Raw genomic sequence first — 26,845 nt, forward strand, 5'->3', positions numbered from 1 at the left:
TCTCCCATGAGCACATCCCAAGGTGCTGCCTGTGGTCTACCTGGGTCAGCGCTATAGCAACGGAGTGCTCCTATCTCCTGGTTGCTCCTCTTGGAATCCTACACCTGCTCCGTCCCTGAATACAGTAGGCACTCAATGGAGATGGGTGGAATTCATTTGAATCAGGCACATGCCCCTCCCTACCTTGTCCTGTCCAGAGTCAGGGGCTGAGGGCCCAACTGTGTAATTAAACAGAGCTTCAGCTTGACTTCCGTGCCCCGACTCTTTCTTCCAATATTTGCTCTGGCTCCTCGCTGGAAGACACGGAGACAATGGCCCTTGTTACCCTCTGTTTGAGTTATTTATTTTTTTCACTTTTCCCTCCTTCCCCTCTCAGGGGACTCGCCTCTCGCCCTCATCCCTCATGTTTTCCCTTTCACTTGACTGTCACTCTCATTGTCCTCCCGGGGCCGGGAACGCGGGGTGACAGGCAAGGGGAGCCCAACCGGGCCGGGGAGGCTGGAAATATAGTCATTAATGGGACCCGCGAAGCCCAGATGTCCTCCCTGAATGCGGGTAATTTGTTTTTAATGAAAAACCACGCGGTGACCCTGAACAAATGAATTTTCTTTATAAGGAGTCTCTGTGCAACGGCACAAATAAAGGACCCAAATCAGGGAGACTTAGATCCAGAGTAGGAAAAAAGAGAAAGGAAGAGGGAAAGAGTGGAAAAGAGAGCGGCGAGAAAGATAAAAGAGCGAGGAAGGGAAATTTTAAAATGACAACTGTGTTATCATGTCCTTTTGTCTAAAGAGCAATTCCAGGTCACAAATGCCTTGGGCATTGTCCTGCCAGAGTAGGATGCATGACAGTTGTGGCCATTTTGAGGTCTTGTTCACAACAATGCGAAGGATATGCACCACCATCTGGACAGACCTTTACGATTTACAAACCTCTTTAGTGTGTGATCTCCGAGGATCCACACCGTCGTGTTAGGAGGGCTTCATTCATAGCCCCATTTGACAGAGATGAAAACCAAGGCTTAGGAAAGATGGTTTGCATCAGGTCACACAGCTAGCAGGTGCTCCAGTCCAGATGACAAGGACTTTGCAATTTGGTGTTTGACTCTTAGAAACACTGTGTTAACATCTGGAAATCGATTCCTAGAGAAGGATGTGCACAAGCGGATCTAGGTAAGGGGAGGTATCATGTCTGCAGCCGGGAGTCTTGGGTCCAAGCAAATGCCCACAGCCCTGGACTTCGTCTCCGTCAGGGCTTTGTTCAGTGTGCAGACTTTCTGAGACCACTTTGGGTGCAGTATTTCTGGAAACAGAACTCCCCCAGGAGGAAGCCAGAGACACTTGGAAAAATGGGTGTGAGGGAATCCAATCTGGAGGCCAGCTGTGTATCACTGGCCATTTACCCGGGACCTTGTGGTGTGCGGTGTGGAGCAGGTGACTGGGGGCAGCTGCAAAGTCATGGACTCGATGGGAGCCCCAGCGGAGGGCCCCACCCCTGGTTTTGGGGGAATCCTCCTGTGGGTAAAGCATTAGAGGTGGTCAGCACAGGTCTAGATTGGGGTGTGTCTCTGTGGAACGGGGAGGGTGTGACTAACACATAACCTCAGAGGGCTGGAGACAGTCCTCATTCTGTGGCTGCAGCTCCCTCCGGCACAGATGGACAGGGCTGGACTGAACTTGAGAAATCAGCCTGCGAGTGTGCAGTGAGGTCAAGGAAAGCACTTGTTCAGAGTCACACAGCAAATCAGAGGAAGAGCCAGACTGGCCTTCTTGCTGCCGTAGCCGTCTGCTCTGTTGTTCCCACCTGGGAAATACCAATGTTCCCCTTCCCCCACTTTCAGTTTTTCCCTGAAGCAGTGAAAAGAAAGCATTTTGTCTCCTGACCTCCGGCAGGCCTGGTATTCCTGGGGTGAGCCTTGGGTGACTTGGCTTCTAGAACCACTCAAAGCAGGACTCTCAGCCCACCCATCCCCGCCTTGGCAGGTTCTTCCTAAGCCCGCATCTTTCCCCTCAGCCCTGGGACTCGGCCAGCTGGGAGAGCACCCCCTGGGATAGAGACAGTTCCCGTCCGCTGGCCCATCAGGGCTTCTGCCTGGGACCTGTAGGCCACGCCAAGGCCCCTGCTCCTCCCGCGCTCTGCTTTTCCCCCAGAGTCAGGCAGCTAGACAAAAAAGAAATGATTGTTTTCTTTTCCTGGGTTCAGTTTCCCTCTGGAAGTTGTGACCCAATTAGAAAATCAGACAAATAGAAAAATCTGGCCACGACCCCAACTGAGAGGAGAAAGTCTCTCCTCGCATTTAGGTCTCTGCCTCCCATGCTCTCCTGTGAGTCCCGGGCGGCGCAGGCTCCCTTGGCCACCTGGAGCAGACCTTCCTCCGTGCCGTGCTCCTCCGTAATTGATGATTTATTCCCCCACTGACTTCCAAAATGGATTTGAGACAGCTTCTTGACCTTTCAATAACATCAGCCCAAACCCAAAATCCCTGTTATAAAATAGGAGGACTGCTGGTGGGTCACACGTAGAGGCCCAGGAGTGAAGCTGCTGCTGCGCGCCTCACCTCTGCAAGTAGACTGGTTTTTGACAGGGTCCCACCATCAAGCCCAGCTCTGCACCTGGAGCTGCCCAGGCTTCACTGCTGGGAGCAAGGGGCTCACTTTCTTGGAAACGGTTTCTGTCTGGATGCATTCCAGAGCGTGCTTCCAAAAACATAGTTTTAATCAAAAAGAAGACCACCAGAAAAACTGGGACAAATTGTGATTTTTGACAGTGGACAGTTATAAATGCCAGGAGGGGTTGCCAGTTGACAAACAAACTCCTCTGATGAGGTCTTCGATTAATTATACCACCAGTGAGCTGACCAGGGCTGGGGTCTCTTAATTGTCCTCAATTGTGGGATGAGTTCTGGTCTTCCTTTCCTCCCTCCCTTCCTTCCTTCCTTCCTTCCTTCCTTCCTTCCTTCCTTCCTTCCTTCCTTCATCCAGCAATCCCTCTGCTCCTCCTGGGTCCTGAGCCCAGTTCACAGAGTGGGCCCAGAAATTACTGAATTTCTCAAGTCCTTGGAGTATCTGTGGGGAGAGTCACCCACGTTACTGACTCAGAATGGAAAGAAACCAGCTCAGTGGTGGCAGGTTTATGGGATTGCTAGGCCCAGGGACTAAGCAGGGACTCGGGGGGACCAGAAGGTGAGGTTTGGTGGATGCAGGAGCCCGGGGCTGGCCTGCTGACAGGAGGGGATGCTCTGGCCTGTGGCCAGCCTCCCCGGGAGGGCTCCGAGGGAAGCCTGGCCCCTGGAAATCTTCATGCCCGAAGTGGGTGCCAAGCCCATGTGTACAAACAGGGGGCTCAGTATTTAGGAGTGGGGAGGAGCAGGGAGCTGCCCTGAATGGCTGCCCGCTTTGGAAATTTCTATGCATTTGTAATAACAAAATTACCATAATTTGCTCGTTAACGCAGCTAGATCAGTCAAGCATTGTTCCATCGCGGGCAGGGAGGCCGCGCGCCTCTCTCTGCACACTCTACACACCCCAGCCAGCCTGCCAGCCCGCCAGAGCGCTGGAAATTAGCATGCAAATGGTCCTAATTCGGTGGGCGAGCTGTCAGGCAGCGCCTCTCCGGCCTCGTCTCCGTGAAGGCCCTGACAGCCCGGCTCCGGCGCCGGCCCACCCTCCTCGCTCCAGCCAGGAGGGGCTCCGAGGGCCACCTCCAGACTGACAGCTTGGCGGCCTCCCTCCCTCGTCAGCGCCATCAGGCCTGGCGGCGGACTCGCGGACTCCCCGGGGAGCGGCAGGCCCTGCCACCGTGCCGGCTGGCCGGAGGAGCCAAGTAGGCAGGTGGGCCGGTGGGGGAGGCTGGCCGGGGCTGGGGTCCACCAGCCTTGGCCGGACGGGCCATGGGAGAGAGTGAGGGTGGAGCCGTGCCGCCCCCCCAACCCCGACTCGGCCTGATTGGGGCACGGGGACCCTCAATGCTGGTGGGTTTTGAGAATGGGGACTCTGGGGCACCTTCCACCAGGAGCAAATTCAAACCCTGCCTGGCTCTCCCTCCTTTGTCTTCCTGGTCTGACTTAACACAGGACTCCCCCTCTCCCCTATACCTGGAACATCTCTGCCCAAACTGTGCCTGGAGTTCCTTAGGCCATAATGGAGAACTGGGGAGGCTAAGGTGTGTGCTGTGGGCAGGATGCCCTAGACCGGGATTCCACACCCCTGGGCCTCAATCCTGCCTCCAGGATCATGAGCCTTTAGGCTCGTTCCCCTCTCTGGACCCCAGCTTCTGCATCTTTATAGTGCGGGTGTCTCTATGATTCTCCTCCCAGGGCTGTCCTGAGGATAAGAGAGGGAGACGGCCCTGCTTTAGAGCAGTAGGTGCCATCTAGTGAGAACTTCCGTATGCTGGTCCTTCCCAACCTGCGTGCCCTTCACAGTAACCCCACCAGGTTGGTGTTGATCTTACTTACCTGAGGCCTCAGCTCACACAGAGTAACTTGCCCAAGTGGCAGGGCCAGGATACAGTCCAGTCTTGCTTGCTCCAGCGCCCTTTTAGAGGAGAAAATACAGAGCCTTGAGAGCCAGATCTGCTTCTGAGAAAAGCATGATGACACCACCTTGCAGGCGACTGGTGCTCTTACAATGCTTGGCACATCCTCAGTACTGAATAAATGTGGACTGATGGAAGACCCCGGGTGGGACTGTCTTTGGGGATCCTCTGTATCCATCCTTATGTTCCCCTCTTGACCTGTGACAGCAGAATGAAGAAGCTGCTGCAGGAAGAAGAGGGGGAGCCACAAGCCTTGAAGTTTCCCCCATGCTGTTTCTCAGGAGCTTGTTCCTTCCTCTCCATGAGCCAGATACAGCCCCATACCAACATGCAGGGTTTGGTGAGTGGAGAGCAGGATGGATTTCAGTCCCCACTTACCTAATCAGCTGGTAGCTCTTATGCGGTGAAGGACCTACTCACCCCTACATGGCTGCCCTGCCCCTTTGTCTGTTTTATGGGAATCTCATTGGGCCTTTTGAGCCTTCAGATAAATGCAGAGGTAAGAGCGACCCTGAGAAATCCAAAACCCTAGCTGGCTCCTGGCTGTCCTGGGGTGGGGGCAAAAGAGGGCTCATGACCCTGAGTCCCTGCTGCATCACAGCACCACCCATTGCTCAGTGCAAATCCTACCACAGAGCAGATGCTCAGGACAGGTTTGGAAGCCTGTTTAATAACATGTGGACCAAGAGAGAAAACGTGCAGACATGTGCCCGGGTGAACTAAAAGTCATCCAGATGTGTGCCTCAGACCACAAACTTTCAGCCATCGGTGGCTTCTTTTCCACCTAGTCTTTGGTTCATTTATTTGGGGCCCATGGCATGAGCCTGATGGAACCTTAGGGCTCCATGTACCAACCAGTCTCTCAATAGTTGCTGTTGGGCTCTTGAAAAGAACGAGTCCTGCCAACCACAGGGTCCCAGACACTCTGAGGACAGCTCAGGGGCCCAGCCATTCCCACTCTAGAAGGCCTTCCTGGGGACTTCGAAATTCCGGGGGGTGAGACTGGAGGGATGCCTGCAAACTGCATTTCTGCTCTAGGAAGAATTGCCCAGGCTCCCCCTAGTGGAGAAGCGGGGTGCAACGCCCTGCTGCATTCCTGGTAGGCGGCAGGACAGGGCAGGAGTGCCTCCTGCCACCATACTCTTTCTCAGTTTACCTACAGTTGGTACAGGCATACTCTCCTAGAATCCTCATCACAATCCTGTGGGTACCCTTGGTTATCACTTCTGTTGTAGACTCAGTGAGAGGAAAGGGCTGGCCCCTTGTCATACGGAGCCAGGTGCTTTCCCTTCCACCCAACAGCCCACATCTAGCCTCATTCTGTAAGTGCCCTGGCTTTGGCCAGCTGGCCATCTGCTTGCATGGCCCTTCTCAATTTTGTGGCATTAGACTCCAAATGGCCAGAGGGGACCCCTCTGTAGATAGGTTAATCTTTCAGTACCTTTGCAGTAGCCTCCTTACTGGCCTCCCTACTGCCAATGCTGCCCCTTTAGTCCATTCTCAACATAGCGACCAGAGCAAGCCATTAAAATCTGAGTCAGGACATGTTCCCGACATGTTCCTGACATGTTCCCATGTGCTCACTTAGAGTCCTTATATGATCTCCCCCTCCCCACTTGACCCTTGACCTCATCTTCTGCCTAACTCCCCTTCACTTCTCTGCAGCCGTACAAGCCGTACAGACCTCCTCACTGCTCTTCCAACACATTGCCTACTCATGCCTCAGGGCCTTTGCACTTGCTGTTCCCTCTGCTTGGAGAGCTCTTCCCACAGATAGTCACATAGCTAATTCTCACTTCCTCAGCTGGTTATTCAAAAGTCACCTTTTTGATGAAGCCATTCCTACCCACACTATCTAAAATTTCACCACTTTGTTTTTTCTTTACATATGCTATATGCTGTGTTCTTAATTATTTGTTTTGTTTATACAACTAGAATACAAGCTCTATGAGGGCAAGGTCTTTTGTCTGTTTTGTTCATGGCTGTATCCTCAGTGTCTAGAACAGTGCCAGGTATATAGTAGGCACTCAGTCAAAATCTGGTGAATAAATAAGTGGATAAATAGACTGTCTGCTGTGTGCCTGGCATCAAGATAAACACAGACTGGGTCTGCCCCCCACACCTGTGGTGCCCCCCCACCCAGCCCTGCATTTGCTCCCTCAGGAGGCTTTTCCCCTCTTTCTTGCTTGGCCGCCAAAGACATCTCCCCTCCTCTCCCATAGCCCCAGGTTGTTCCCCCCAAAGCCACCGTGTCACAGTGGACACAGATGAACATGTCAGTTGAATTTAAGAAAGAAGAAATCTCTATCAGCACAGCCAATTTCAGGGCTGACCTACTCATTACACTTCTGGGGAAACTGAGGCCTGGACTGAGGAAAGGCCTTGCTGCAGTGAGTTTGTGGTAGAGAAGAGACTACTTCCTGGTCCTTGGATTGTGAGGACTGGCCTGAAGGGAGGTTCTGAGTCAGCTCCCTGCACAGAACAAGCGCCTGATCGAGGTTCCCCAAGTAATGGTGGTGGCTGCCCAATGACCTGCGTGGAGTTCACCCCCACTAGCTGGCCCTTCTTGGTGGTCTTAGAGGTTGGCCTCCTTAGGACCTGGGGACTAGACACTAGTGTGTCCCCGAGGACCCTGGGAAACCCCTTCACGTGGGACCAGAGCTTCTCAAATTTTTCTGTGGCCAAGCCACTGGGGGATCATCTTCCAGAGTAGATTCTGGTTCAGTAAGCCCAGAGAGGGGCCCAGGGTGCTGTGTTTTAAACTTTTTAATGGGGCCCAGTGATGCTGATGTGGCTACCCTTGAGTGGTTCTCAAACTCATTGCACATTGCAGTCACCTCAGAAGTTTGGACACATACTGATATCTGGCTCCACCCCAGAGATTCCAGTTTAACTGGGATGGGGTGTGTCTTGGTTGTCTGGGGTTTTCAAAACTCCCCAGATGATTCTACTAGGCAGCAAGGCTTGAGAACCACCAGCCTGGGTCACTGCACATTATTCTTGCACCGAGGGCAGCTCCACTCTGGGAGAGCCATACAACTTAAAGAGAACGGCATGAGGAGCTCAGAGGCTGCATCCCACTCCTAGGCAAGAGAGAGGATAGGAGAGGGGCTCAGGTAGTGAGCTGGAGGCCAGCATGGGGGGAGGGATACGAGAGAGCCTGCGGAGCCCTTCCTAGCAGAGAAGCAGCCAGGAGCCCCGTCTTTGGCTTCATTCTTAACACTGACTCTGATAGAGAAATAACTCCCTTTCTTCCCCCCCTCCAGCCTCGCCTGCCTCTGTACCTGTATCCCCGAACTGGTCCCCAGCCACCCAGGATCCGTGTAATTTATGTGTGTGTTGCCCCCTCCCGCAGACTGTGGGCCCTCGGTGGGCAGGGACCGTGTCTGATTCATGTCTGCCTCCCCAGGCCCCGGGCCCTGCATGCTGGGGGTAGGAAAGGTGTGCGGAATTGAGTGTACTGCTTGGGGCGCCCTGGTGCCTGGGACCTCTGTGCTACCGAGTTCCCAGTGCACGGCAAAGCCTGTGCATCGTGGTGGTAATTGTGAAGGTAAATCTTGTCTGGTGTCCTCGCAAACACTTGGTGAGGCGTTCCATAAATATGTCAGCAGCAGCATTAAAATTTGATGGCAGGCGGCTCAGGTCGGGACTAGCACTGTGACTTCCCAGCAAGGTATGACACCATCACCTCCTTCTCATTAGTCAGCGGCAGGATGCTCAGGCTTCTGTACTGAGTTGGGCCTGGTCAGGGGGAGGCGATTTCTTCAGAGGAGGACCCCTGGCTGCTCTGAGGGACAGGCCAAGGTCGAGGCCATGAAAAAGTACATCAGCTTTGGATTGGCATCCAAAGACATTGGGCTGAGTGTAAGAGTTCCTGAAGGCTCTGGGAATGTGCCCAGTGGCTAGAGGGCACCCAAACTGGAGGAGGCTGGAGCCACTTGGGAGTCTGGGAGCCACTAAGAAGGGCTTTACAGTCCAACCTGGTGGAAATAGCTGATTTGCCCCCAAAAATGCCTTGTAGGATACTTTTTTTTTTAAGATTTTATTTGTTTATTCATGAGAGACACAGAAAGAGAGAGAGAGAGAGAGAGAGAGAGAGAGAGAGACAAGCAGAGGGAGAAGCAGGCTCCATGCAGGGAGCCCGACGTGGGACTCGATCCCGGGTCTCTAGGATCAGGCCCTAGACCGAAGGCGGCGCTAAACCACTAAGCCACCTGGGCTGCCCTCGTAGGATGCTGTAAAGGGGCATGGCATCAGAATCATCATTTAAGCAAGCAAAGTGTCATTTGGACAGGAGTCTGGGAGGGAAAAGTATTTAGTGGCACAAAGAATGGAACCCAGCCTTGTCTACTTTCCACCCCAGCACTGTCCACTTGGGGTAACTGAGGTTATGTGAACTTGAAAGAGACATGTTCAAGGTCACACGGTGGTAGAGACAGAATGAGGTCACTGGCCTAACTCCTAGATTAAGGCTTTCCCTATAATCAAGTGTTTGGGGCACTTATTGAAATACGAGGAAACTACCTAGGAATACAATTTTCGTTAAAAAAAACAAGCCAAGTGCATCCACTTTTTTCAACAATCACACAGAGCACATGCTTTGTGCCAAGGACTGACTCCTGCATCAGGGAGCCCCTCACATTCTGATTCACAAAGGACTTCGAAATGCATCAATATCCTTTGGTTGTGTGAGTGTTGTAATACCACGTTGCAGATGAGGAGGTCAGGTGCAGAGAGGTAAAGTGACTTCTCCAAGGCCACTCAGCTACATGGCTGAGGGGCTTAAATGGGGACTGCTGGCCGCAACCCCCTGCTCTCTCCATCCCTCAGTTATCAGCACAGAGTGGCAGCCACAGCTGTTGCCAGTGCCTACACAGAGAATCAGGCCCACTGTTTTACAGTTACTTCCAAAAATCATGATGTGGTTCTGAACTGTTAAAGAGTTTCTGGGTTTATTGGGTGGTGCCATGGTAGCAGCTGCCTCATGGGGCCTCTGTGGCCCATCCCAGGCCAGGAAACACGGCGTCCTGCTAAACTGGCCTCCTGTTTGGGAACATCCAGAGACTGACCTCGTCCCCAGGCTCCCTTCCCTGGAGATGGAAGCAGCCCACTTTGACTCTTGAATGCAGCCAGGGCTGGCAGGAGGTGCATAGGGACAGGTTTCGGTAACCCACTAAATGACGTGGAGGCCCACATCTCAGCCAAGAAGCCCTCCTGGATACCCCAACTAGAATACATTTTACCTTCCTCTCTGCTTCTAAACCTGCCTCACCCTTTTCTAGTACCCGAATTTCTAGTTCTGGGCCTAAGAACCCCTTAGATGCAAGGAGTTCCTTGAGAACTAGAGTCTGAGACCCTCTCCCTGAGTGGCGTAGGACCTAGCACAGAGCTCTGAATGGAGTAGGGCCGTTGTGACTGCTGAATCGAATAGATTTACCAAAATCCTGGTGAGTTTATTAGACATCTGTCACAGATGTGTGAGCTGGATTCCTTTGAGAATACAGTTCAATGTTATTCCAGCGGAACTGTGTGGAATCAGGAGCCTAGCAGGTTAGGTCATGGAACGGGGGCTTCCAGCAAGGTCACTCAGAGAGACCTTCAGATGTCCAGACTGAGTACCTTCTGATGGCCAGGTGGGTGGTAAGGAAAAAACCCTTCCCGGTTATCCCTCCCAGCTGCAGCCCCAAGCAATGCAATTTGGTTTTGCTCTTTTTCTGAGTGTAGCAATCAGTGTTTTGCTCTTGCCTTACAAAAACACAAAACCAAAACTGCAACGATGAAACCTCTCTTCAATTCTTGCAGTAAAGCCAGGCTTGGTGCTGTCCCTGTGTGTCAGAGAGGCCTGGTAAGGGCCAGCCCCTCCGAGAAGCACCCATGCAGTGTTCCTCTCCCTCTGTGGGAGCCGCACCCTCACCCCTGCAACTAACGTGGCCCACTTCCCTTTTCAGTGTGTCTTGCTGCCTTTGTCTCTCTCTGTTTCATGCTCCTACCAAAGATTAAGAACTAGAGTTTTATTACTGCTTTTCTAGCATGTTCTCATGACCTGTTTGGATCTGACACTGACAGGGGCTGGCCAAGGACCAAGCAAGACCCCCTCAACTAGCATTTCTGCTGTGGGCGGGCCCTAAGTTGGGGACAGTGGAGGTCCTCGCCCAGATCTGTCACTCACACGTGGTGATGAGTCTTGGCTCCTGCCCTCAAGGAGGAACCAGACAGACTCCCCAATGGAGGAATGGAGATGAGGATCACATCTATCCTAAGTCTGAGCATCAAGTGCTCCGGGCTGTGGGGCTGAGGCCTCAGGGGAAAGTGGGGCATTGCTCTCTGCTAGGACGATCAATCCAGAAAGCAATATTTGAGCTGGGTCTTGACAAGCTGGGAGACTGGACATGAGGAGCAAGAGGGAGGTGGCCCTTTAGATGGAGGGCACAGCATGCGGAGATGGAGATGAGCCCCCTGGAACCTACAGGGAATGGCACTTGGCTTTTGGGGCCGGGGAGTGGGGGACAGTGGGAGGTGTGACTCAGAAGCTCACTGGGACCAGACCCTGCAGGTCCTTGAATGGCACAACGGGGCTTCTGGCCCCTGCCTCGCAGGCTTGTTTCTGTTTCTCACAATGATGCTGTGCGGGGGCACTCCCGGGTGAGGCTCATCAGAGACTCATCAAGGAACTCTGTTGCCCCACACGCATACACACAGATCAGGTATGTCTTGCACCCTGGTGAGGCTGCAAGAGCCATTTGCACATTGCGCATTGTCTTGTCCATTGTTTGCTTAGATGAGGGCATTGGGACAGAATTTTGGAATAATACCACAGCAGGAGAGCAGATTAAAATTGCAGCAGAACCACTCAAAACATACCATAGCAGAGCCAAGGGCCTCCAGTTGAAATGTCTACAGGGGCCAGACACGTACAGAAAAAGATGAGAAATCAGACTTGGGGGACAAGACAATAGTTATAAATTGCTTGTGGCTGATGACATACTTGTCCCTTTAAAACACTGGGTTGACCGTCAATATATTTTGATTGGCCCCATGTGGCTCAAAAGCCCCAGTTCTTGCCTCTGATGACGGCCAGCTGGTGGGGTCTAGGATGTGCCCCATAGCCCACAGTGGAGGTACAGTGATGCGAAAGTGGAGTTGTTTCCCTTGAGGTCCCTGGAGGGTCCTTGCATTCAGGTTCTGGTGGTTGTAGACGGCAGGAATTGGGCTCAAGGCACAGCAGGCTCCTGGCTACAGAGGACCAGGTTGAGGCCCACAACGGTCACCCACCCGCCTCGTGGCCGGTCAGCAGCAGAGCCTGGTCTCACGGGGGCCCACCCGGCACTGCTGCCCGATTGCGAAGCCCTAGTTCTCTTGAGAAACAGAAATGAGACACATTCTGCATTCGCTCCCTCACTCTTGCCCTCTCTCTCGGTTTTTCTCTTCTCTGTTTTTCTGAAGGCCTTCGTGGCTGGCTTGAGCTGGTGGGAGAAGAGGTTTTTCCCAGAAATGGATCGATGCTCTATGTGCCAGGCTGTCTGGGCTGACACGGCTGACCTTTACTGAGTTTGCTCAGGTTTTCCTTTCCCTGTTGGGAGCCCGCGGAGGTCTTGCTCTGCAGAGAGGGAGGTTGAGAAGCATTGGTCTTCAAGGGGGCCTGTCTGGGTATGGGTGCAGGGAGGGTAGGAGAAGGAAGAGTGTTGGTGCCGGAAGACTTTTGAGGCCACTTGTTGGAATCTCGGCCATACACATTTCCTGTACAGATGAGAAAACTGAGTCTTGGTGGGGAGAAGGAGCTTGAAGTCACTCGAGAGGTTTTGACTGAGCCCCAAGATCTGGTGTGCATGCACACACCTACTCACACACCCATGCACATGCACACCCACATGCACATCTGTGTATACACGTATGTATACACGGATATGTGTATACATGTGTGTTATACGTGTCATACCTAAAATAGGAATATAATATATATACAATTGCATATAACATACACACATTTGAAGGTTTGTGCCTGCGTGGCATGTTATAGTTGGCACGGCGATGCAGAGCGCCCGCTGATGCCCGAGTCGTGGCATAGCATGCAGATCTACAGGACCACAGGGAGGAGCTGGAGAAATCTCATGGTCCTTTCCAAATCTTTCCTTCCTCCTCCTCCTCTGTAAAGCTTTTCTCTTAAAGCCCAGCTTCAATCCTTCAGAAATAGAACTTGGCTGCGAAGTCACTTTGAAAGACTTTCCGTATGTTAATTACAGCCGGCCAAGGTCTCGAGCAGAGGTGGGAGCCCACCATCTGCAGATGGGGTCGGCCCCCGGCGAGCTCTGCAAATCCCCATCATCTGGCAGGTGTCGTTTTGGGTTAATTAAGAGCTACACTGAGCCGGTTTACCTGTCACTTCTGAGAATTTTAGGAAACTTCGACTTTCTTGCCATCTCTGAGCGTTTAGCAAAGGAGAAAGAAAACATCTCGGATTCTGACAATTTTCCTGGCCCTGGAATCTCCAGGAAAGCTGCCTTAAAATAAAGCTGCCTAAATTTTTTTTAAATGGATTTTAATCAGTCCTTTCTACTTACCCCATTAATCTTTACCACTAGTTCTTTTATATTTGGAAGGCAGCGCTGTTCTGTGGAAACCCATCATTTACCTAAATTTCTTTAGCCTCTGCTTTCATTCTGAGTCTTTGAGGAAAGAACATACATCCTTCAGCTTTATTCTGTTTAGTGGCTTTGGAAGGACTTTCGATTTGCGTGTCAGGGGCCTCTTTCAGCAGTCAGGGGACAGAGCGTCTGGGGTGGAAGCAGGAAAGACTGAGTTTTCCCTACCATCAGTGATGAGAAGGCACCAGGTCCTCCCCACACAGGGGTTTGTAAAGATCTGTAACTGTTAAGTCATGTGATCTTCCCAAGCTTCAGAAATAGAGATTTTCCTTCCTTCCATTTTACAGACAAGGAAACTGAGGCTCAAGAGGTAAATCCATGTGCCCAAGGCCACCCAGCCTCTGAGTGGCAGGGTCTAGCCTGGACCATAGGCCTGTCTGACTCCAAAGGTAGAGAGCTCTGGGCAGAAATGTAGGGTAGAGCACACCTGCTGGTGTGGTCCTGGGTGTGAGCCTGAGAGAGGGCCAGCCCTCTGTTCTTGGACCTGTTGACAGCTGGTGGGGTGGGGGTGGGGGATCTGGCTCCTGTGGCCCAGAGCCCCATTATGTACCATCTGCCTGGTCCCACCCCCTTGCTTTTGCTCATGCAGTCACCCCTCTGGCCCCACCGCTCCTTTACCCAGGACAGAGTGCCGACAGCAGCCAGCCAGTATCTTCTGGCATCTTGAGATCAAGTAAGCTGGACTCGAATCCTTATCCCCTGCCTCGTGGAAAAGTCCTATGTCTTTCCCAGGATTTCTGCCCCATTTCCAGGGGAGGCTCCCATTCACACACTCTGGCTCAGGTTCCCTGACATCACCAAATTCTCGGGCTCTGTGATCTCTCTTGCTCTTGGACCACATCAGATCACCTCAGCCTCACGGGCCACCCAGACAAGCACTCAGCCACCACCTTTGATATGCATGTAAGGAGAAAACACCAACCTGGTCGTGAAAGGAATTCAGACAGGTAACAGGCTTTACTGGATGTACCTGAGATGGTAGTTGGGGGAGGGGGTAGTTACAGCCCCCGATACGGACAACTTAGAATGGGAATCTAGACACCCACTTAAATGTCCCTCACCCCCTACTCTCCACACACACACATACACACACACACACACGCGCGCATACACACACACACACACACACACACACACACACGGTGGGACATGCACAGGGCTTTTTTAATGCACTGCACTTGGGTCTCTAAATCCTGGATGGCTTTCTTTTGCATATCCAAGAACTCAGTGAAAGCTGTAAAATTCCTTCTAGGGCCTTCCTCCTCCCTCTCTTCTCTGCTACCTCAGCATCCTGCGTGTGGGAAGAGGGGAGAGTTCTCTTCTTCTGGTAACATTACCTTGTTTCCCAATCCCATGATGTAGGCCCATATTCAAGATGAAGCGACTCTGCCCAGAGACGTTCAGTCATTTACCCAAGGCCACACAGCCAGTAAGCCGAAGGCTGAGTGCAGAGCCTACCCTTGCCCACCCCCCCCTCCCTTCCTCATCTGTGTACACACCTTCCCTGATCCCTCTTTGCTTTCAGCTCCTATGGCATCTTGGGGGCAGGGGGCAACCTGCAGTGCTGACTCCAAGTCTGGTCTCACTCCAATCCTGGCTTCCCCCTTGGGACTGCTCCTTCCCAGGAGGCTGGGGATGGAGAAGATCATGACATGTTTTGCTGGTGAGAGTTCCTAGGGGCTTATATGTGACCAACTCCAGACAGCCCAGGAGCTCTCTCTAAGGAGGGCCCAGGTGCTGTGTGCTTCCCAGATGGAGGTCTCACTGTCCACTGAGTGACAGACACCTGGGCATGAGCTGGCACCCCAATCTACCTCACAGAAACTTTTCTATTAATGGATAAATGGTTCACAGTTGAAGCAGTTGGTATTTTCTGAGAGATGCCAAAAGCCTGGATTGGGTGGTGGAAAGGCTCAAGGGGCCCATGCTGTCCTTTGTGCTGGGTGGGGGTAAGAGAAGGTGGTTTTTTTTTAAATTATTTATTTATTCATGAGAGACACACACACACACACACATAGACGCAGAGACACAGGCAGAGGGAGAAGCAGGCTCCATGCAGGGAGCCTGATGTGGGACTCGATCCCAGTCTCCAGGATCAGGCCCTGGGCCCAAGGCGGCACTAAACCGCTGAGCCACCCGGGCTACCCAAGAGAAGGTGTTTATTTTTTAGTTCATTTTTGTAGGGGAGTGAATTGACACACATGTTACATTAGTTGCAGGTTCTACAAGTTTATACATTGCAGCTCTGCTTACCACAAGTGTAGCTGCCATCTGGGAAGGTGTTCATTGTGTGATCTTTGTCTCAGGCAGGCTAGCTGTACTTCTGGGGGTCCTAACAATGAGCCTGAGGGGGGGACTTCATTTTCCACCCTGGAGAGCATCGTTCTGTGCCTGCGGTTGTTGTAGCCATGCTGTCTCCCAGGCTTCCGTTCCATCTGCTTGGACTATGGCAGCAGGCACCTGGCTGGTTTTCCCTGACCACAGGCTCACCCTCTCCAGCCTGCCCTCCAGATTCTGCTGCTCCCTAGTCTTCCCTGGGTCCCAGCTCTACTGGAAGAAAAGCATAATGTTCTGGCCCCACGCAGTTCTGCTCTGTGGCTTGCCTCTGCTGGGCCTCATGATGACCTGGCCATGCAGGGCGTCACGCTCTGACCAGTCCCACCCCGACCTTTCTTGTGCCTGTCTCCCTCTCCATATCAAAATCCTGTCTCTGCTGGCTCACATGCTCTTCTGCACTCCAGAAAGTACCCCCCAGTGCTTTCTCCAGACCTTCTCTTGGTTGGACAGGGTTCATTTTTCTAAGCTGCTGTTGTAAGGTTTGAAGGAAAGAAGGTGAACGTCCTTTGGATGTCATAATGTGGTGACTTTAAGCAGAAGAGATGAAATAGGTGATTGGAGCCTCCAGACCCAGAGAAGCCAGCAGCAGGTGGGATCCACTGAGCCCCCAAGGACAGGGCCTCCTTCCCTGCTAAAAGGATCATGGCCCCTGAGAAGTGAAATTCAAGCTCAGCTGACAAGAATGGCCTTTAAAAAAATAAAGAGACAGGCCAAAGATGGGAAGGCAGTGTCACATAGGCAGAGAGTCTGGGACCGGAGGGCAGGAGGCCAACCTCAGAGTTCCCCCACCTTCCTGGGCCTCCATTTCCTCACACAGAAGACACAGACAGTTGCACCCACCTGTGTGCTTCATAGGGTTGTCAGGAGGGTTAAATGAGATTCTGGATGCTGGGGAGGCCTTGGTGACCAGTATCAGGTCATTGTCATCATGGCCGACATTTGCTAGCATTCACTGTGTACCAGGCACTCTGTGTATCACCCATTCAGTCTTTACAATGACCGCATGCAGTGGCATCTATTAATTGTTCCTACTTTACTGCAGAGGATACTGAGGCATGGAGAGGCTGAATGATCTGAAGGTCACAGAGTTCAGAAGAGGCAGACTCAGGATTTAAATCCCAGCAGTCTGGCTCCAGAGATTTTGTTCCCAGTCTCTGTGCCGAACTGACTGGAGACCACCGGGTTGAGTGGCAGCATGTAGGCTTGAACCTAGGCAGTCTGCTGCTTCCCAGCCACAAGGGCAGGTGAGGCCAGGTCTATAAGGCAGGCAGCTTCCTTGGTATTTGAGGACCTGGCCTCCCCACATCCCCTGGGGTGAGGGCTCCCTACACTAGTTTTCTCTGTGGTCCATCATATCATCCGAGAACATTCCAGAGTGTCCAGCAGGTGGCCAGATCACCCCCAAGGGTCAGCCTCATGCCGCAAGATGGTGAAGCTCCTCTTCTCCGAATGCTCACTCTCCCAGGGCTTCTCATGGGACAGGGCTTGCTGAGGATGGCCACGAAGCCCCCACTCAGCACACCAGCCAGGGGGGTCTCCAGGGGTTCATATCATCCACCGAGGAGCAGAGTGCTGTTGTGAGTGGAACCCAGCAGTGGATCAGATAAACTGGTTGGCATGCAGCCGGTGCTCAATGCACCCCTGGCTCTCAGTACTAATAGCAGAAGTAGTGGAAGCCACCATCTGTGTCCCTGGCTGGTTGTGGGGTGCCTACTCATTCATTCATTCAACAAATAGCGTTCAGGGCCGGCGAGATGCCAGGCCCTATACTAGACACTGGGAGGGAGACGTGACTTTGACAGACAAAACTCCCTGCTCCCCATCGTACTGGAGGAGGCAAAATTAATAAGATCAGCACAACAAAAACAAGATATGTTGGGTTGTCATCAGTTCTATGAAAAAAAAAATATAGCAGGAAAGAAGGGTGGGGTGGAGTTTCCATTTTACATTTGGTGGTCTGGAGATGAAATTGGAGCAAAGCCTAGAAGGATGTGAGGGAGAGGCCATGCAAACAGCTGTGCAAGAGCAGTATGTACCAGGTAGAGGCAGGTGAGCTACCGGCGATTTGTGGAATGCCGACTATCCACTGTGGACACGGCATTACCCAGGGACTGTGGGGGGTGGCACAGAGGTGCACAGAGGAACCACACCCAGACCTGCAGGGCAGACACTCCCATGACACAGGAGACCCCCCATGTAGGTGCTGTGTGATGCTGCGGGAAACTGGGTGCACCTGAAGTGGGGGCTTCCCAGAGAAAGAGATGTTAGCCAATTGGGGACTGGGTGGTGGTTGTGGAGGCTGAAGGGTGGGTAACACACAGTTAACTCCAGCTGAATGGACCCAAGGCTAGCACTTCCAGAGGCTGGAGATCAAGGAGGCTTCCCGGAAGAGGTGGCCCTGGAGCTGAGCCTGGCAGATGAGCATGATGCTGCTAGATGGAGAAGCTGAGACAGCTTTTGCCAGCAGAGCCCTGGGCCCAGGCACAACGCTGTCAGGAAGTGCCTCTGATGGGGCAGCCCAGAGCCCTGAGGGGAGGGCGACTGTCCCCTCTGATCCCCCACCCTGCCTCCTAGGAGGAGGAGGAGGCTCTGATGGATATGTGGAGGCTGGGCTGCTACGGCCCGGCCCGGCACTGTCACCATGCTCTCCCTCCCTACGCCGGAACCTGACACCCTGACCACTGAGGCATAAAAAACAGAGAATTGGAAGGCTCAGCCTGTCAGGCTGGGAGTGGCCCCCAGAGAGGCCTGAGGAGGAGCACGTGTGTGTGTCTGTGTGTGTGAGTGTGCACACGCTCCGCCTGTGGATGCCTGGAGAAATGGGGAGGAGGCCAGCCCCTCGGGCTTCCTTCATTGTTCCTGCCCTACATGGTGGGTTTCCAGGGACCCTGCATCTGGGCCTGGCCGAAATGGGGGAGAGCAGTGCTTCAGGTCCTGACTTCTGGTTGGTCCTTCTGGAGGTGCTTGCCCTTTGGCCCTTCAGCAAGCATCCTGGAGAATGCATGGAAGCATGTCTGGGCTGAGGGTGGTCTCGTGGGGCTATATAACTCCTGTCACCACGGCCAGGGAGGGGCCCACATGCTCCGGAACCAGTGGCTTAAAAAGCCACTCAACAGCCAGCCACCAACGCAGCCGGTGCCAGGCATTGAGTCAGGCCCAAACGGTGCCCTCTGGGGATCCCAGCCACTCAGAGGAGGCAGGCAGGGCCCTTCCTGCTACAGAGCCCAGGCAGCAAGGTTTGAGGGCAGGAATTTTCCTTTCCTATAACTGGCTGGTGGTAAACAGGCTCCCCTGAGGCTGAAGAAAGAGCACAGGGCAGTGCCAGATGCAAGAATCACTGCCCCAGGAGCAGCTGGGCAAGAGCGAGCCATTCCCAGGTCCTACTATGTCCCCCTTCCCCGATGCTGTGCCCACCCTGGCACAGCTTGTGGTTTCTGCTTCAGCAACCCCAGCAGTGACAGCTGCCCCTTTCCCAATGCCTAGAAGGCCCTGACCCACTCCCTCTGCTGTGCTCCCCAGCCCTTTGGCTCATCCCTTCAGCTCAGCAAAGTGCCATCTGCTTTCTCCTGGCATGGGGCCTGAGCCTCTGTCTCATCCTCCCCATTAGGCCAGGGCCCCAGGAGCAGCCACCTCTGGATTCACAACACAGAGGGCCAGACTAGAGCAGAGGTCACCTTTGGCTTCTCAGTCCAGAGCCACGTGGGAAACATGTGGGCAGTGGAATTCAGACCACACTGGGGTACTGGAGTGCCTCCATCAGGGATGAGAGCCAGGAAGTCTGTAGCTTTGAACTTGGGTCAAGGTCATTTTGTGAGAGACCCTGGGCATCAGTTTTCTCACCTGTGAAATGGTCCAGTAACCCCAGGGAACACCTGGCATGTAGTAGTTTCATGGTATATATGTTAGAGGCTGGTATTCACTCCCACCGTTAAGAAAAATGTTGCAGGGGGAAATACAATGCCAGTGTTAGCCGTCCACTGGATAAGGACGTGGACCAGACTTGCCCTCATTGGTTATGAAAAGTGCCTGCAGGTCATGTAAGAGGCAAACGCCATTGGCATATTCCAAACCTGACCTGACATTTGGTTCCTGTTTCTCTCTCCGCCCACCAAATGCAGGGAGCGAGTTCTCCGGGAGCCCCTACAGCCACCCTCAGTATCCCTCGTACAACGACTCCTGGAGGTTCCCCAACCCGGGGCTGCTTGGTGAGTACTGGTGGAGGCCCTGTGGGGCTCCTGGGCCATCAGCTGCCCCAGTAGGATCCCTCTTTGGGCTGGGTCCTGTGACAGACTGAGGTTTGGGCCCTGAGTGGGGGTGGGTAGCTTGCCTCATATATTTGCCATCTGAGAGTTGTGATGGGAGCTTCGGACAGTAAACACCACTCCAGCCCTGCTCATCCCCTCATCCCTTCCCCAGAGGTTTTGGTGGATAAGGCAAAACGGCAGAGAAGGAAAACAGAGAAAAAGAGGCATTGAAGGGATGGTAGGAATGTAGAAAATGTGCTTGCCTGGGAGTAACATATTTCTTAAGGATCATTGAATATTCCAGTGAGAAATCCCTGAGAGGCAGTAAGGAGGCCAACCTGAATTGATTGGTAGTGGTTACCTGTCTTGATCAGAACTCGGAGGCTTAGTGATTGGTTAGTGATGTCTGCCATGGACATCAACAGAGCCAGCTCCTTTTGGAAATTGATTGCAAGCGGCTAAAGGCCTTCCAAGTCAACCCATTCCAAGCTCAGCCAACCTCTCCCCAGGCACCCAACCTCTCCCCAGGCCTCAGGCTGGCAGATGATCCATTGCTGGGGCCAGCCTGACCTGTGTACATCATCAAAGATATTTGGGCCACTCCAAAGACCAAGTAGGGCTAACTCAGCCCTCAAAAGGCCAAGGAGAGCCTTTTGTTGTGTTGAAATGAACTTACATGAAACCAGCTGGTGAGCAATAAGGGGAGCTGAAGGTTCTGGAGCATGAAGCAGGGGACCAGGCTCACAGATGTCACTTAACACCTGGGGGCAGAGCTAGCCAATGAGCCTGCAGTCAGCAACATGGATCCTGCCCCAGCAGTCAGCTGAAGAATTCTTACACAGGTCAGGACAAGTCTCAGAGACCACCCAGGTTTGTCCAGCTTAACTAGGGCAGCCTAAGTATAATAATAATAATAATAATAATAATAATAATAATAATATATTAATTCCTAGATCCTGAATTATTTTAGGACTGGGAAACAGACCTCATCAGAAAAGCAAGAACCTGGTCCCTTCAGACTCAAGTTGCCAGGTCATGGGTCTGTGAAGGAGGCCATGTGGTCACCACTGTGATTAGGTGACTAGGGCAGACATGTGACATAGACACCATCCCTTCCTGGCTAGACTTTTTCATGCACTCGGACCTCGGGCTGCCTCAAGCTGCCCAGAGCACTATGATGTGTCATGTAAGACTAGTGGGTGCAGTAAAGAACAATGCCAGGTAGTACTCCAGGTCCCTATGCCTGCAGATTTCATTTTATAGAAGACTAGAATATTGCTATTTATGGGGCTGGTCTGGAGGGGCTGATCTGTGGACTGATGTCTCAGACTTCTTTTTTGGTTTTGGTAAAAATTAATTCTAAGTATTGAACCATGTCTCTCCACTTACCTAATGCTTTTCCTTAAATAACCCCCCTGAGAGGCCTGGGTCTCTGAGTTGGCCCAGCTGTCATTCTTGGGAGGCAACGGCTAACCATGGTCTCCCTGAACCAGCATCTTTCAGAGAGGTAGGGGCAGAGGGATGGGTCTGGAACCCAAGCAGATGGCAAGGGAAGGTGGAAAATGGTGGCATTTGAGGCCTTTACTGCTCACACTGGAGTGAAGGCCAGCTCACATCCCCAGGTGTGAGGCATGGGCTGTGTGCCTCGTAGGAGAAAGATGTGGACTCTGTCTCAGGGAGCCTCCACGCTGGGGGTGAGGGAGTCTCGGGTGAGGGTGTCTGTGCCGGGAGGTGCTCAGTGCCTTGAGAGGGGCTAGAGCCAACATAGGGAAGAGGAGAAAGTCCCAAAACCCTGTCCATCTAAATGACTACCTGCTAATTGTGTGGATACTGGGCAAAACTCGTCATGTGGGTCACCTTATTTTTTATCATTTCAACAGCCCAAGGGAGCACATGCTATTATCTATATTATACAGATGAAAACAGTGAGACTCAGAAAGGACAATTAACTTACCTGAGGTCACACAGCAGGAGATTGCAGAATGAGGACTCAAACTCAGGTTACCCTAATCCCAGAGCCTATATTCATAACCAGTATACGATGTGGTACTCTTCTTCTCCCTGGCCAACTAAGTCTGAATAGTACTACAGCCAGGAAAAGAGGCTTCATCCCTCTGTAAGAAGCCTGGAGGATCCTGAATACTCAGATCGTATATGTAATGAGAACAGCTCTGATCAATTTTTGAAAGCCAGATTATTGTATTTATCTGTCAGACTTGCAGTTGCAAACAACAGAATCCACTCTAGCTGGTTTAAGCAGAAAACCAATTTATTAAGGGATATTGCAGGCTTCCAGCATCTCCTGGAGGACCAAAGAGACAGGTGTGAGACACACAGCTGGGAACAACACCCAGCCACACCACCAGGGCTGCTCTAGGCCTCCTGCTGTTGCCAGTTGGCTCTATGCTCTATGCTGCTCCAGCGAGGGTGCGTGAGAGCTCTCCGCTACCACCACCCAGAGCTGGATGCCTCTGCCATCCACTCAGCAGATGGAGGCTCTCAGCCCACCCACTTCCTCATGTTGCTTTCTTCACAAAGTCATATGCAAGAGACTCTAATTGGCAGAGCCCAGGTGACACACCTGTGCAGCTGCAGGCGGAGCTGGGAGAATTAATTCGTTCAAAGAGGCAGGCCTCATACTACAGAAAATCTTGAAAACACAGGAAAAGTTTAAACCATGTTGGGCAGTTATAAACATGAGAAGTGGCCCCTGCACTTCCCAGGTCTGTAACCTGGGGAATCATAGTCAGGTCATCCACCAATCTGGGCCTCAGTTGCCTCAGGTGTGAAATGAGGATAATTGCCACTGGCAGCTTCGTTCAAGCAGGAGCTGAATATGATGCTCTCTTGAGGCCCACAGTCCCGAATAAGCAGTGATCCCACTTTCCTGAAGATGAGCGAGCTGCCAGGCTCACTCTACCATAGTCTTGCAAATAAGTTCCAGGTCCATTCACGTCTACCAGACTGCCCTTTATCCAGAGCATTTTCGGGGCTTTAGCTGAAAGAATCCCACTGAACCAGAGATGTAGACTGATTATTCTGGGGAAGGTACCCGGGGGGGGGGGGCCCGCTGTGAGACTGCTTGGTGCTCCCGCTAGATCAGTCGGAGCTTTGGAAACAGGTGAGACCCTCCACGCACAGAGCCCCTCCGTGTGCTCCCGCCCTCACACGCACACTGCTCACACCTCGGCCAGCCTAGTCGAAGCCCCCTTCACAGCAACACCACCAACGTGAGGATGGGAAGCACTTCTAGGGAAGCTGCACACTGACTTCTAGGGAGGACTCCCCTCCCGGCCGAGCCTCCTATGCTGGGGCTGCCTGCAGGTTACCCACAGGAGGCCCAGCCAGGCTGGGAGGGCGCAGAGGCAGGGGGTGGGGAAGAAAGCAGTGGCCACTCAGGATTAGAATGGGTGTGCCTGTGGGTTAGGCAGTGAGCAGGAGCCTGGAATGACTGTGTCAGAAAGCAAATTGACGACGCTGTGAATTAGAGAGGGAAAATGACAGAAGAAATGGACAGGTTTATTCTAGATGGAGGTCGAGTGGGCATCAGAAAGAGCGCTTTGTAGGGTGATGTCTTCATTTCTCATGGTAAATGCATTTTTGACTTTGCAGGACAGGCTGGCCAAGAGATTAGGCTTTGGAAAGGGAGTGAGTCAGAGCTGGGGGTGAGAGGTGGCCAGTGGGGAACTCAGAGGGCTGAGCCAGGAGCTGCCAAGGAGCCTCACTTCCATTTGCTGCCCCTTGAGGCCCCTTTGTGAGGGCAGCCCCTGTGGTTTTCCTGCTCCTGTGCCATGCCAGGCCTGCAGGGATGTCCCCACTGAAGACACACACACATACAAACACACGTGCACGCACACACATTCTTCTCTCCTGGTCTCATCTGAGGACAGGATGCAGGGCTGGCACTGCAGATTCTCTGTGGGTGAATGTCCTAATGCTGTCCCCATCCAAGGGAGAGAGTGGAGGAGGCTGGCTGACAGGTGTCTCTGAGTCAGGGCTCTAACTTGGAAGGTGACAGAGGAGGTAGCAGAAAAAGCCATCGCTGCGAACACGTAGGCATGGAATTGGTGTCTTCTGGAACAGCACGGCTCCTCTATTGTCATTGTTGCCTGAGCCATCCTGCCTTCTCGGGAGAGAACAAAGGGAGGAAGTAGTATGTCTGTTCATTGGGACTGGGTTTCGAGGGCCAGTGGCACATGCTAAAAGTGCCTCCCCCGTCCTGCCCTCTTGAATACATACCAGCTATATCATCTTGGGGAAGCTACGTACCTCAGCTTCCTCATCTGCTACATGGGGACAATACTAGTTCCTGCCTGATGGAATTGTTTTAGAAATTGAAAGAATGATTGGCTATAAGTGGCTTAGAAAAATATCTACTTCCAAAGTACTTTCACATCTTTATCTCATGGTGCCCTCAATAGCCCCATTGTGACCCCCCTTTTATAGATGAGAAAACTGAGACTCAAGGGATCACTCAACCAAGAGTGATAGAGTCCAGGCCTTGGCGCTCAGTTATGGTATCCGGGAGAATCACCAGGATTGGTCTGAATTTGGCTGGGACTTCAGAATAAACCTGAGTCTGTTCCCCTGGGAAATTAAGTAGCTCACTCTTCCCACCCCAAGAGATGCATAGTCTCCATGGCTACCAAGACCCCTATACTGTCCCCTTGGGTAGACAGGGCCCTACAGCATTGGGTAGACAGAATGTGAACTGCACTGTGGTGGGAAGAGTCCTGAATGCATGCAGGCTCTGGCGCTCAGAGGCCCCATGGCGTGGGCACATGGTTTTGGTCTGTTGAGCCTAGTTTCCTCACCTGTAAGGTGAGGCAGTGGTGGCCTCGTATCTCTAACCTGCATGATTCTGAGAACCCACTGGTCTTCCAGGGCCCCCCAGACCCTTTTACCGCTGGGGAGGAGTTTGGGCCCAGTGTAGGCCTCCTGGAGGCCTCATCCAAAGCAGGTAGTCCCAGGATGAAGCCTTGAGACAGTGGGAGGAACCCAGCTTGGCCCTCACACTGGCTCTGTCTGGAGGTCACAGGCAGCAGGGCTGCACCTCACCCTTCTCCCAGGGACTTACGTACCTCAGGTGCCCCATGTCTCTATCTTCCTGCCCTCCAAACCCAGCCCAACCCCCATCCTCCAGAAAACCTGACTCTTCCTCAGAGCTTTCATCCCCCTGCTGACTGGACGTTAGTCTGTGATGTTTGTGCATCATTGCCCCTTACGGTCTCCAGTAGAGCCAGCAAATAAATGAGTGAGTGGGCAGAGGGCTCTGCTACTCAGCGCTGTTGTTCGTTTACTCATCAAACCTGGCTGTGGGCACCTGGCAAGTGCCCGGCTGCAGACTGGGGCCTGAGGACCTATGGCAAGAAGAGCAGAGCCCAGCCCCTGCCCTTGTGGGGCTCTCTGTCCAGAGAAGGGGCAAGAAGCAGTAAAAGAGGTGATTGGAGCAAGGGTCCAGGCCACAAAGGAGCATGTGCTCAGGGCAGGGGGCTTCAGGCAGCAGAGCGCAGAAGAAGGCACAGAGGCAGGACAGCAGGATGAAGTGGCCTACCTCACCTGCCCAGGAGGTGAAAAGGAGACAACACACGTGAAAGGCATAGCAGTGTGGGGCAAAAGAAATGTTTATCCAGAGGTAGTTGCTATTAGTACTAGGGTGCATTTGAGACACCTGCAGAGTTTGATTTCACTGGAGTATGGGATGCGAGTGGTATGGGGTGGGAGGCGATGGTTGTGGGAGGTACATTCAGGGAGGTCAGCAGAGCTAGGTCACAAACTATCCATGGGGTGGACTAAGAAGTGATGGCTTTTCATCCTCAAGTTGGCAAACTTGTTCTGTCAAGGGCTGGATAGTAAATATTTTAGGTTTGCAGGCCATGTGGCCTCAGTTGGAGTATTCAGCTCTGCTATAGTAGCATAAAAGCATCCAAAGACAACACAGAAACAAACAGGCAAGGCTGAGTTCCAGTGAAACATTGTTTACTAAAATAGGCAGCAGGGAGGATTTGACCTGAAGGCCCCAGTCTGCCCACCCCAGCTCTAGGTGGTGAGGGGGCCTGGAAATCTTGTTGGCAGGAAGCAACCCTGATTAGGTTTGCAACTGGGGGCACAGACTGGGGCAGGAATCTTGGTGGCCTGGGAGGAAGGGGAGAGGGTGGGGGTCACCGATGGAAAGGGGACCCCAGGTATGGGATTGTGGGCACAGGGTCACCCTGGAACCTCTGTGTCCTCTTCTGTCTCTCCCAGGCTCCCCGTACTATTACAGCGCCGCGGCCCGAGGAGCTGCCCCGCCAGCAGCCGCCACTGCCTACGACCGGCACTGACCCTCGGAGCCAGGCAGGCGCCAAGCACTTATCACACATATCACTGAGGGCGGTAGCCTCTCGTCCCCTCCGAAGATGGCCAGAGGGGCCCAGCGAGACCATCCTCCAGCAATCCCCACTCGCCTGAAACTCCCTCCCAACCTTTTCTTGCCAAGGACTCTGGGGCTCTATGGTAAGGCTGTTAGACTTCTAGACACGCGTGTGTTTCTAAGAGTCAATCAGCAAGCTGCTCCCAACAGCAACTGGGTCTCTGCAAAGCAACGGACTATTCTGCAGACAATTGTAGCCCCAGCCTAGCCTGCCAGTCCCCAGCTGTCTGACCATCCACCTGTCTTCCTGCCCCAGGCCTGGGAAGGAGAGCTTGCTTTTGTCACTTCAACAGTACCCGTGTAAATACCTTCTTGCTTTTTTGTGGGCCTGAGGGTCCAACTGAGGCAGACCGCCTCCCCATTATGCATCCAGTACTCCCGATGTGTCACAGGACATCTTAGACCTGTGTGCAGAGCATCCCCTCTGTCCTGGCTGCCCCCCACAGGTGGGCTTGTAGTTATCCTTGAGACTAAGGATGCCCACCTCAGGGCCCAGCCTCCTGCTCATTGCTACTTCCTCAACGTCTGGACTAGGAGTCTCGTTGGACTGGTTATGCTTCACGCTTCCCCCCTGAGACCCTTCCTCAGGAGAAACACACTGGAGAGATGCCCTGGCTTCCTGACTCCCATTTCTCCTGGGCCCTGTGCAGTGTGAGCAGCTCTTCTTCCATAGC

At 52.9% G+C, this 26,845-nt stretch overlaps 1 protein-coding gene across 1 annotated transcript in view; it reads left to right on the forward strand.

Annotated features, from left to right (window-relative positions):
- The window catches only part of PAX5 (paired box 5), a 186,859-nt gene extending 160,777 nt beyond the window's left edge, over nt 1-26,082 (forward strand). Inside the window, exons 9-10 of the mRNA XM_055302426.1 lie at nt 19,634-19,720; nt 26,006-26,082. Coding sequence (XP_055158401.1) covers nt 19,634-19,720; nt 26,006-26,082 — 164 coding nt within the window. The remainder of the gene's footprint in view (nt 1-19,633; nt 19,721-26,005) is intronic.
- The last annotated feature ends 763 nt before the right edge of the window (nt 26,083-26,845 follow it).

Source organism: Nyctereutes procyonoides, unplaced genomic scaffold (genome assembly GCF_905146905.1).
Source record: "Nyctereutes procyonoides isolate TBG_1078 unplaced genomic scaffold, NYPRO_anot_genome, whole genome shotgun sequence".
Taxonomy (NCBI): domain Eukaryota; kingdom Metazoa; phylum Chordata; class Mammalia; order Carnivora; family Canidae; genus Nyctereutes; species Nyctereutes procyonoides.